General features: G+C 41.4%; 1 protein-coding gene across 2 annotated transcripts; it reads left to right on the top strand.

Annotated features, from left to right (window-relative positions):
• The first annotated feature begins 6,456 nt into the window (after window positions 1-6,456).
• Window positions 6,457-12,492, top strand: FFAR4 (free fatty acid receptor 4). 2 transcript variants are annotated; one of them, XM_084524910.1, is made up of 3 exons: window positions 6,457-7,147; window positions 7,680-7,808; window positions 11,466-12,492. In XM_084524910.1, exons 1-3 carry the CDS (start codon window positions 6,728-6,730, stop codon window positions 11,871-11,873), a joined length of 957 nt encoding a protein of 318 aa, XP_084381036.1. In that variant the 5' UTR covers window positions 6,457-6,727; the 3' UTR covers window positions 11,874-12,492. The 2 variants fall into 2 exon arrangements, with proteins under 2 accessions (XP_084381036.1, XP_084381035.1); XM_084524909.1 differs by having other exon boundaries at window positions 6,458-7,249.
• The last annotated feature ends 17 nt before the right edge of the window (window positions 12,493-12,509 follow it).

The raw sequence follows: 12,509 nt of genomic DNA, 5'->3' as shown, positions 1-12,509 counted from the left end.
AACGCATTGTCTCTGCCAAGCAGCCTCAAGTGGATTCCTTGTGTAAGGACAGCGGGTGCATCTATGGGACCTTCTAATAATCTCAAGCTTTGACAGCCAGACATGGTTCCCATGTGGTAGTAGCTCTCAATGGATTTATCTTGCCTCCCCTTAAGCTTTTGTGAAAACATGACATGAATAAATAAGGATAATGTATTAGGCAATTCCATGGTAATCTATTTGATTCCAAAACTATTTAGTATTTCCACATACTTCTGGAATAGGGTACACATAAAATCCAAGGTAGGAACTAAGAACTCGTTAGAGGACAGCATTAATTTTCAATTTGTCAAGACCAATGAACTAAATAGGATGAGTACAGTAAGTATTACAGGCAGGAATAATCAACTACCCAAAAGCAAAATACATGGTATGACAGTTTATCAGCTTTAAAGGAAAGTTTCTTGGGATTACAGTAAACAGAAACTGAGTGTGACTCAATATCCCACTTGCATGATTCTGCAACAGTTTTACATCATCATGAATAGACTCTTACATATTTTACACATAATCTTGTATTTCTAGTCAATACCGATGAGTGTGTTAGCTGGAATACCATAACCAATTTCAAGCACTGTACTTCAAGAACAGTTTAGGCTAATAAGAACGTAATAAGCCTTTCAGATTTCTGATCAAAATCATTGAAGAATCAGGGTTATGGGGTCTACAAAGACTGCATGCTGTCATGGAAAATGACATTTCATACAGAGGAAAAAATAAAGTCTTCCTATGTTCAGTGAGAAGAAAAGCTTAGAATTGGAACAGGGGAAACTCCAACCTGAGGAAAAACTTTCTGGTGGTTGGAATAGATGAGCAGTGAAACACACTGCTTATGCAGGCTGCACAACCTCCACCACTGGAGATTTACCGGGACAGTTAGATAAAACGATCTAAACCATTCCTGACAGGTGACTCTGCCTTAGGTCATTGGTATTGGCCTGATGTTTTCTCAAAGTCCCCTGAAGTCCTATGTCTGATTACACGCATAGACCTGTAAAACAACAGACTGCAACATTCAGAAAGGAAGCAGTTAACATGATGGTTGTCCCTTCTGCACTGACTCTCCATATTCTTTCACAACACATGAAATTAGTAACTACTGCACCAGAAGTCATTTTAACAATTTAACTTCACCTTGTTTCTCAACTGGAAAAAATATTGGCATTACCATGTCTGTTTAAACTTCTTGTCTGAGCAGACAAAGCCATTTTAAATTAGTAATTGCACTCGCATCTGAACTCCACTGGTGCACCTCGATGCTACTGAATTCCCTAGTGCTGGGAAGCGCCTCATTCCCACATCATTTTAACAAGCAGAGCTATAGTGTCTGGCTCTTCCTCACTCTGTCTCTTTACACCTTCCAGAGCTCCAAGCTGGGAGTTTGGGATCCAGTCCACAGGGTGCCCAAGAACACAAATCAGGAAGCCACGTACTGAGGAGAGCTATCCAAGGAAGCATGAAACCATCCTTGGGAAAGGTTGAGTGTGCAAAAAAGGAGGTAGTGTTAAGGATTCGCAGATGTAAATTTTCTTCTAGCATTGACTGCCCAGGACAAATGAGTCTTTTATTGCAAAAAAAGTGGACATTGTCCATGTCAGATACCCACAAAGCGAGGCCTGCTCTTGCACCCAGTTCCCCTTCAGAAATGCAACAGAGCTCCCCACCAGCAGGCAGGGACCTACATTCATTTCTGTGGTCTCTGTGTAATTGCTGCTTAAGTGTTTTATACTGAATAAGTAGTCACAAGATGAGTGAGCAAGACATAGTGCCTCAGAATATCCTGTAATAAACAAGTCTGGGACCTTATCATAATGACATCCAGTTTGCTTCTTGACAGAAGTGCAGCCAGGTTTAATTTTCCTGATCTACTCAAAAGCAGTGTATACGCAGACTGCATCTGCGAGAGCATGAGTTTTATCAGTGTAACAAGTATGATCTGGTTAGCATTATCTCATTTAACTGGACAGAAAACTACACGTATCATTTAGGTATCCACGCGTTCTGGACATGGTTTATGAGAAGCTGTAAGTCACATCTCTTTAATCATTTCATATTAAATTATAACGTAACCAGACTCCCAAACAGCCACTAATAATGAAAAACATGAACAGTGTGGGAAATAATATGATTTAGTGTTACACTTGGGAAGTTAGAGGGTTTTACATCATATCTTAGAGTTAGCTGTACTTCTTATTGGTGTTGCTTTTTTTTTTTTTTTTTTTTCTTTCTCTAGTCATAGTTTAATCCTAGCTGAGTACAACCCCTGTCTTCCAGTAAAGACAGTTTTTCTTTGTTGCAGAGAAGCACCCTGTAGCCCTTATTTCAGAAGTCCATGGCTTTCAGAGGCAAATCTTGCTTCCTGATTTTGACCTGAAGGACCACTGCTGCTCTCAACAAGTTACTCTTCTAAGATGAGATGTAAGGGAAATAAAGCAAGCCAAACCATAACTAAGAGCATTCTCTGATCACTGGGTTCTGGAATACAAAGGAAGATGACGATGTCTGTGATCTCTGCACTGTGTGCAGCCCAGTGGGCAGGCATGTTCAGAGAAGGTCCACGTACATCTCATGAGCAAGACAGGTTGGTGACAAGTTTTGTTTGTAAATCCTTCAGAGGAACAACATGGTATTTGCCTTGATGGCCCTGCATCAAAGCTCATCAGCAGGTATGTGAGTAACATAATGCATACCTGAAAATTAGTAACAGGAAGCTTGGGGGTGGGAGGGTGTTGACGACAAAAATCTGACCCAGCTGTTTTAGTAAGCACATCCACTGAGCGTATTATTGGTGGCTTTGCTTTAGTCTGAGGCATTGGCCAGTAATTCTGCTGCAGCAGAATCTACAGCAGCCTTGGCACACAACCCAGCCTGCTAGTGATGGTTACTGAGCACAGGAAAATGAGACTCCCCACAAGAAACTGGGATTAGTTCTTGACAAGATCACACAGATCCAATGAGCATCTGTTATTTTCTGTGGATGCTGGAGTGGGTGAGCTTGCTACTATATAAAGACAAACAAATGCATTTAAATTTGCATCAAGTTTAAAATAATCCCTTAGACATTGGTGTAAATGCTTCAGCTCATTGATATTGAAAGCATACTGTGCATGAGCAGTTAGAAAATTCCATAAAAATGCAAAATAAATAAAAATAGATTTACACTTGAAACAAACACGAAAATGGCATAGCTGCTTTCAAGTGCATTATTAATAGTATCTAGAAGAACAGCTACAAGTATGGTAAGTGAAAAAAAAAGATGAAAATAGAAAGCTCATCTGTGTTGCAAGTTGTGCTAAAACCTTTATTATATAGACACAGCTTGAGTCACCTGCCAGCCTGCCAGCTCGGAACCTCTTTTGTGATGACAGAGTCAACATTTCTAACACAGTAAACTTATATTGCTTAGCAAACAGTAAATATACAACGCACCTGTTACACAAGTGAGTACTATTTACTCATTGTGACACAAGTGCAGGGAAATACTGCCCAAAGACCTACACAACAAACTACAGGCAAGAGAATACATAAATAAGGCAGAAGCTTTCCAAGGTCATGTCCAAGTGGAACAAGAATGCCCACCTCCCAGCATCAACTAGCCCAGGAGGTCTCTCTGAGATGTCTTTCTTATGCCCAAGAAATAAATAAGCTAAACTATCCCCATCTGTCGTGACAGTTCACGGTTGTCAGGGGAACAATCTGAAAAACAGAGCCTGGCTTATGATATCAGGTAACAGAGCCTTTAATTGCCACAGAGGAGGCAAAGCCTTGGGCTTTTATTCAGGACAAAAAGCACAAAAACAGAAACAAGATATTTTTCCCCCTAGGCTGGCTAACTAGATCCACAGAGAGCCTCATAAATTTCATTTAGGCTAGAACTGTGAAATCTGAATTGACTCTGTGTTGCATCACTTCTGAAAGTACAAGAGCAAGTAGGTTGAAAAAATGATATAGGTTAAGCAATTGTAACAGGTTTCCAAGCATTTTGTTAATCACTTCCTTTTCATAAGCGTATGTGGACTATATACTACACACAGCATCCACCTATTACAGTAGTGCAAAAGTGCTATATTGAGGTTATGATTCCTCCCTTCCTCAGCTTTCACGATGTGATGGTTGCTATGATTGCACCTATCCAACAGCAAATACAGCTTTTGTACTTCATGAGAGGGAAAAGAAAACTATTTTTTTAGGTAAATGGATCCATTAAACCCATGAATAATCAGACTGGTTTTTACCTGCAAGGAGCTCCAATTCATTTGATAAAGCCCCACTGAAATGTGCTTGTTTCTTCACACCTCTGCAGTCTCCATGTACAATATTCTGTACACAGGCCAGCCTGAAGCTCTCTCACTGACAGCATACTGAAAGCAGCACTTTGCTTTGGTACTCCTGAGCAAACAACAGGTTTATACCAAGTAAATAAGGTTCTCATTCACACCTAAGGACCAAAGCTAAAGGTGACCCTTTCTAAAGAAGATCAAGGACCTATCCCAATACTTCCACATTTTCAGATCTTCTGCTCCTCCACAGCATTTCTTTCCTTCCTGACTGAACGTATCTTCACTTCTTCAATAACTCTACTTTGTATGATTCCCTCCCTTTTTTCTTTCCTGCAATCAGTTTCCATTGTGTTTACCCTGAATTCATAGGATCCGTTTCCAACTTCAGTTTTCACTGGTGCCTAAGGGCATAAAGATTTTATTCATAACATGATTTGCATTGATCTGTGCTACCAGTGGTCAGCTACTCCCTACAAGTCCTGTTAATGCCTTCTAAGCTTTTGCACAGGCACAGCCAGACCTCTGACAATTGCCCTTTACCACATGCCAGCCTCTATCAGAACCAACCTCATGGCTGCTACTGCTATTTGCCCACAGCTTTGGGGCTACTTTGTCAGCTTGTATCAACTTCCACGCCTGAGTGATTGTAGCAACAGGAAGGTACTTGCCATATTTCAAGATTTGTTATGAATTTTACAGAATCAGTCCATGGCACAGTCAGTATAAATTGTGCCTGGATATGACAAGCTTCGCTGCACCTTCTGCAATATAGGTGCAGTTTTTTCTCCTAGCGAATGATATGGAATAAAATGTGTTTTCAGACACTTGCCAGTCACTTGTGTTGCTGGCTGCCAAAATTTCATCTTTCCAGGTTTTCCTATTGTCTTCTTTTGAGGTCACTGTTCAGAGGAGCCACCCACTCACTAGCCAATCTGCCCACATCTGATACAGTCAAATACAAATCAGCAGGAAGTAGTAGGAGCATCTCCTCTACCTGCTTAAGTGGCCCTGCAAACTCTGATGAGACAGAATGAAGAGTTTGTGCCACTCTAGCTCAAGAGAAAACATGCTAATTTAAAGAAATGTAAATTCTGCACTGGCAAAGACGTGGGAAGTGGTCCAGTAAAAATCTTGCTCTTGTCAGTCCGCATTACGTGATCATCTCCTAGAATGACCAAGTTTCTGGAATCCCTGCTAATGCCATTACGTAACAGGTTCATTTCAGGGGTCACATCCAGAATACTGCAAAAGCAATGTCTGCTTACGAAGCCCTGCTGATATATCAGTACGGAATAACTCTCACCTAGAATACAGTTGATAAGAAAATCAAAAGAAGTAGCTCCATATGGCAAAGCCTCTAACAGAAACCTCAAGCACCTACATTGGCACTGAATCAAACTAATTCATCTAGAGCTGTCTGAAGTTATACAACTGTTTACACACTTTCTGAAAACATTTTATCTTCTTTTATGAGGCATTATCTGCTTGTTTGTGATGATTTATACGCTTCACTCCCTGTCCATTTCGAAATCATCTGGAATGAAGAGCGTAAGAAGGAAAGCCTCCTTTACAATTTGAGCAAACACTTAGAAATTAATGTCCTGAAAAATGGCACTATTTCATACACATCTTGATTAATGAGGCTTCTTCCTCAAGAACTCGTAGCACAGAAAGGTAGGACTCTGGATCAAACTAGTACAAGGCTCCCCAAAACAGTATTGTAATGCCTCCTCCCGACAGTGGACCACCATCAGCACATGCAATGCACAGGACCGCTGTTTCCAAAAAACACTAGCAAGACATAAGGCAATGGGTAAATCCCTCTTTTTTTACCTTACAACAGCACTTGTTATCCTGGCCCCTAGAAGGGCTCTCAGAGCCATTCCTCCTTGAAAGCCCTTCCTGGTGTTTTTGCTTTGCCCTGTGCTTTACCACAGGTGCTCCCAGCGGAGGGGTGCATCATGGCAAAGTCTGGGAAGCCTCCCCAGGTCACTGGCACCTCAGGGGCCTGTCCGGAGAGCAGGTCAGACCAGGACCACCCTGAAGGATGTGGCCAGGCTGGGTCCCCTCGGCATGGAGGTGCCACCGCTGTGCCACACGCCCTCCCAGAGAGGTGCTGGGTGGCCCCACTTGCGCCCAGCCCCTTGCTGCCTCCCCACGCGCACCGGCCTCGCCTTTGTGTGAGTTGCGCCGTGTTTACCCTCCCACTTCCTTGTTCCACTCCGGCACGAGGGCCATAAACCACACGGCTGGCACGGCCGAGCCCTCGGCAGCAGTGCCAGGAGGAAGGCGAGAAGGGGGATGGCGGCCAGCCCCCCGCCCCGTGTCAGGAGGGCACCCCGGGTGCCACCGTGGCGGCTGGGAGCGCAGCCGTTCCCCTAACTCGCTCATGCCCACTGGCCGCCCTCATGCCCGGGGCCGCGGGGGACGAAAAGACCTACTTCCCCTTCTTCTCAGACTTCAGGGGCCGCAACGTGACGGCCCTGCGTGTTGGTGAGTCAGTGGCGCTGGGCTCCATCTTCCTTCTGGCCTTGCTGGGCAACGTCTGGGGCATCTGCCTGCTGGCCTGGCGGCGGCACCGGCTGTGCGTCGCCAACTGCCTGGTCCTCAACCTCTTCTGCGCCGACCTGCTCTTCATCACCGCCATCCCCTTCATTGGCGTCGTGCGCTGGACCGAGTCCTGGGTGCTGGGCGACGTCATCTGCCACATGCTCTTCTACGTGATGACCCTCAGCGGCACCGTCATCATCCTCTCCCTGTCGGCCGTCAGCCTGGAGCGCGTCGTCAGCATCGCCCGCCTGCGCCACGCTGCCTGCCGCCGCCGCAAGGTGCTGGTCGCCGCCCTCCTCGTCTGGGGCTTCGCCGCCGCCGTCACCCTGCCGCTCTGCTGCTTCTTCACCGTGGTGCGGCTGCCCGCCGCCGCCGGGGAGGTAGGGGCGAGCGGGGGGAAGGCTCCAGGCTCTTTGCCTCTGCCACCGGGGGGCGAGCGGCGCCGGGGAGCGGGCGGCAGCGGGCTATGAGGCGGGCAGCAGCCGGCCCCCGGCCCGTCCTGAAATGGGGCTCGAGGAGGGTCAGGCTGCTCCTCTGCCCTTTGTAGGTCGAAATTCCCTGTTTCGGTACACGTTAGTGTGTAAAAATGCCGTTAGCATATGGTCTGGAATTGCTGGCACTGACTAAGTCGAGGACAACTCACCTATCTGTACACGTGTGGGCTTTTAAAACCATAAAGTGATACATGAAAGTTTTCACGGGTTCAGTTTAGTCTGCACCCACTTTCTGCATAGGCACAGAGGGAGATAAGGACAACGTTGTGGTAAAAACTGTACAATGTTATTTTTCTTCTTTATTCTTTGCAAACAGGAGGTTCAGATTTGCACCTTGGTTTGGCCCAGCACTGCAGGAGAAGTACTTTGGGATGTGACCTATGCCATTGTTGTCTTTTTAATACCGGGATTAGTCATTGTCATCAGTTACTCCAAAATCTTGCAGGTACTTTTCTATTTTGTTATACAACTAGGAGAAGTAAACAACCATTCACTAGGCATCAACATACCATCATTGTATGCAAACACACTTAAAGAATATAGACATTATTAGCTCTCATTATTAGCACATTATTAGTAGAAAATGTGTGATATAAACTGTGACATTTCAACCTGTAAGCATGTACCTTTCAACTAAAGACATGCTTGAACGGCACATTACCAGAAGCCTAACATAAAGTTTGTCGTCATTTATATGCAGTATATAATACCCTTCTCCATTTATGTATTATTCATATTTAAAGACTCTCAATCTCCTAAATGCATACAGACTTAAGTATCTGAAATGCTTAGATGTTGCATTTCTTTAGCTTAGACTCCACAGACTTGCAAGGGAGTTGTACGAAAGCAAAGAAAAGCAGGATTGGAAACAACAGTCCTTCCCCTTTTAGATCTACTGATTTTTCTGTTTTCTGTGTGGATTTCTATTTCACAGATTTTATTAGAACACATTTATTCCTCCACAACTTCTGACTTTGCAATGTGCAAATGGAACACCATATCCACATTCTGAGTAGATGTTGAAATACAGGCACCAAAGTCTATATCCTAGCAAGCATGGTACTAGGCACCTAAATTCCTTTTAAAAATCTGATTTCATAACCCCTCCTCTTCCAAAAACGGTGTGAGAAAAGAACTAGAAAACTACAAACTAAGCACAAGAATGTATGTTTTTTAGCAACTGCCCTGGAAAGATTCTTGTTTCCTGTATGGGCTAATTAAATTTCTCATACTATTTTACTACGGAAAAGTAAAAGCTTTGGAAATTATTGAGCAGGGAATAAATTGGTGAAATGGGGAGCACCAGAAGCTGTGGGTACGTGAACCAGAGGTATATGTAGGTGTACATGATCCTGGGACCTAGACTCCAAGGCTCTCAATGGACTGCTATTGATCAGACTCAAACTTGTCAGTCATCAGTTCTAAGTTTATCTACACTCTAACCTCATTACAATCTTGAGGTAAATGCATTAGGTAAACCTCTTCTAGTGAAGTAAAATACTTGCTTTCTGCAACCTCATACTATCTGTACGTGGAAAGCATACAGTAACTCAACGGGGAGTCCAAGCCCTTTGAAAAAATTGCAAGAAACTGCAGGCCAACAAATGCCACAGTCCTTGTTCAGAGAGCAGGACAGGAATGGTGTTCTGCTTGTCCTTGCAGACTCCAGATTATTACAGGTAGATTTAGAAAACACAGTGGCACATATGGATATAGAATCCCCAAAAAGTGTTCAGCATACTGGATTACAAAACAACCCCTTGCTGCTATGCTCACATTTCTTTTCCAGCTTGATAACACAGATGCTGAGATGTGTTACCACTTCTCCTGAACTGAAAAAGGAATAAGGCCTATAGCAGATTCCCATATGTTGTAATTGATTCTTTCTTACACAGCTTTCCGGAAAGTACCCAGAACTCAGATGGAGTATATTTTAATCCTTGAGTCGAACAGATTCACTCTAACTTTGTCAGAACACTCCATGATGCCAGTACTCACTGGGTACAATGCTAAATATTACTGCAAGAAGTTCAAAGCATTAGTGTATTCATTTAACACAGCATCTATGAGGATGATGATTCACTACAAACGCTCTAAGTTAATAAGAAATATGCTCTACAAATGTAGCTCAATTTAATCTGAAACTGAACATTATTTTTATACAACACTTCCCAGAACACTGGCAAAAACGACAGGCTAGAAGGCACGTTTAGTTAATGGAGTTACTTGTTTTTGCAGTGTTCCCCCTTCAGGTATGGCCCAACCCATATGGATTTAGATAAAAGGCAAAAACCAGTAAAGATGTTACTTACTTGTATATACATGACCTTTAAATTACTTGTCCTCAGAGTGTAGTCCAGATTCCCACTGTATGTGTCTAGATTCCTTATGCTATGCACACCAAAAAGGGATCCAAAACATGTCACTGTCACCCTGTTTCAGTTGAGCATTTCATTCAGATGCAGTTGCATCTTACTGCAGTGCTGGTGATTCTTTTATTCTCAGTTCTAGACTGTGCAGTTCCAACAGCAAAGATGGAGGGTACTTTTATGGTAGATACAAAACCTGCTGGTTGAGGACTTTCTGTAGACATTGCTTTGAAAACTGGAAGCTGAGGAGGGTACAGAGCTTGTTTTTCCTACTTTTTGGACAAATGCTTAAAACCCTGCACACATATTTGAAGTGGGCATTAGTCCTTTGTATTTTATGCAGTGCATGTTCTTACTAAGGTGGGTTATGTATGCTCTGGGAACAACTCTTGAATCATTCAGAGTTAGCCTGATTTCTGGATGTCAGGAAGGTACAGCAGGAGATGATCAAGCTGGTATAGTTCAAAATACCAGAATTCTCTGCCCCTTTTAAATCAGGGAAGTGGCTATTGATATTGTTGGTAGATGTCTAGGTTCTTACAGGATACTTATTCTAGGACATCAATCTCTGTGACAGACTCAGAAAACTGCAGGAAGAAGAACAAATTACTCAATGTCTATAACTATTTTCATCTTTACCTGAACCAGGAAACTATTAAGTATTACTCATACTAGTGTTATCCTTCTCTTAGTTATTGGTAAAGGGAAATGCCACACATACAAATAGCAGAAAGACTCTTATGCTTTAGACTTTCCTATTTAAATACCAGATTGATTGAAGCTTTTGAAAATAACCATACTTGGGGTAAAATGGTATCTTGATTATTTAGCTTTTTTTTTTTTTTCCAAATATATATATATATATATATATATTTTACTTTGCATCACATATATAAATCTAACAGACTTCAAATGTTCTGTGCAAATTAAAATGAAGACATTGTGAGTAGAGCTTAAGATTTAAAGTTTTCTGCAAGACCTTGGGATTCAATATTCTATGTAATGACAGATGATACATACCCATGAATAGTAGATTCCCAAACTAGCCATCCTCTGGTTTATTACATCAGACAGTAATTTTACAAGACACAGAGATTTTAGTAGTGACAAAAGGATCTGTAAGATTTCAGATTAATTCATAGAAAGCAATTCTGATTATTGACTGAAAAACTTAAGAGTTTACACAAAACCTGAAATCCCATTCAAAATTAAAACATACCGTGATTTCGTTACTGTAATAAATTCATGCTCCTTCTAATACCTACCTTATAATACCAACATGGCCATAAGAGAATTGGATTGTGTTCGTTCTTGTGCATCAACAGGATTGTTAGCTGTGTTCCAGTTTGCATTTGTGGAAAAATCAATGTGATTATTTAGATAGAGAAAATGAAGTCGTAATTTGAAGTTAATGGGATTTCATGAGTAATTAAGGCCCTATTTTATGCTGAATAGTATTTATGGCTTCTGGAGAGCCATACACAGAACAACCAGTTTCATTAATACTGAGGTGAGCTCACAGCTGAGAGGAAGAAAAACCTCGGTAGTAAAGTGAAAATGTTTGAAATGAAACCATTAACAAAAAGTAAACATGGAATTCTCCAATGCCTCTTTAAGTAGTCACTTTTCAAAATGGAAACATCATGTGCAGAGACTTGCTTTTGCAACTATAAAAATGTGTTAAGAATATGTCTAGGTTTCAGTGAAATCTACTTTCTTCTCTTTTACTGCAGATTACAAAAGCATCAAGAAGAAGTTTAAATGCTGGTTTGGCCTACTCACATAATCATCAGATTCGTGTTTCCCAGCAGGACTACAAACTATTCCGAGCCCTCATTGTGTTGATGATCTCTTTCTTCATCATGTGGAGCCCAATTATAATCATTGTTTTTTTAATTTTAGTCCAGAACTACAAGCAAGATTTAAATATTTTGCCATCAGTTTTCTTTTGGATAGTGCTATTCACTTTTGCTAACTCTGTTGTCAACCCAGTTTTGTATAATGTTGCCCATTTCAGACGTAAATGTCAGGAAATTCTTCTCTATTTTACAGGGAACCATACAGGGAATGGGGCTGGTACAGAAACCACTGCAAAAAGAAGTAAACGTGAACAACCTAATTTGTCTTTCATTACTAGATAATTATTTAAAGTCTGAACAGTGACACACTTTGAATGTTAATGGCTATACTATCCCAGTTTGAATAGGTCATTATACTATAGTATTACATGTTGGAAGAGGCAAAAAAAGAAAAAAAGGAAAAAAAAAAGAAGCTAATTTTAATTCTCTTGAATTCGTTGCTTTGCCTCAGTAAGATTGCACAATTTAATCCAATGGATTGAATTTATACTGGAAGAAATTGAAATATGGCAGTGAATTTGGTGAGTGTAAAATAGTTGAAGTACTTAGCAGAAGAATTAAATTCTATGGGAGTACATTTTCTGTTGACATAAATGTTATTAACTTTAATGAAGTTATAATGAAGCCATATCAAGAGTAGACCTGTTCCATTTTTAATCTGTTTTTTCTACTGAGTGAGATCAATTTGCTTGTGAAAATGTACATCCACAGAGAGTATCTGCTCTTGTAAATTACCAGAAAAAGGACACTTGATTATACAGTTAGAAAACTGACTACCTGAATAATGGTTTGGGCAGATGAGATGATAAATGTCACCAAAAGAATGACTATTTTGGTTCCATCTCAAATTAAAAATGTGGATGTAATGCCTGTTAATTTATAAATAAACAATAAATGTTTACTTGTTATGTTTAAATT

The sequence above is a fragment of the Aythya ferina genome, assembly GCF_964211825.1.
Source record: "Aythya ferina genome assembly, chromosome: 7".
NCBI lineage: Eukaryota > Metazoa > Chordata > Aves > Anseriformes > Anatidae > Aythya > Aythya ferina.
The sequence above is the reverse complement of the archived record's forward strand: the minus strand, read 5'-3'. Positions and strand labels throughout refer to the sequence as shown.

Excerpts from the sequence above, each read along its gene's own strand:
- FFAR4 (XM_084524909.1), top strand. The coding sequence starts at position 6,728 with ATGCCCGGGGCCGCGGGGGACGAAAAGACCTACTTCCCCTTCTTCTCA. Across the intron at positions 7,250-7,679 it reads TGCCCGCCGCCGCCGGGGAG|GAGGTTCAGATTTGCACCTT; the intron begins GTAGGGGCGAGC and ends CTTTGCAAACAG. Across the intron at positions 7,809-11,465 it reads GTTACTCCAAAATCTTGCAG|ATTACAAAAGCATCAAGAAG; the intron begins GTACTTTTCTAT and ends CTTTTACTGCAG.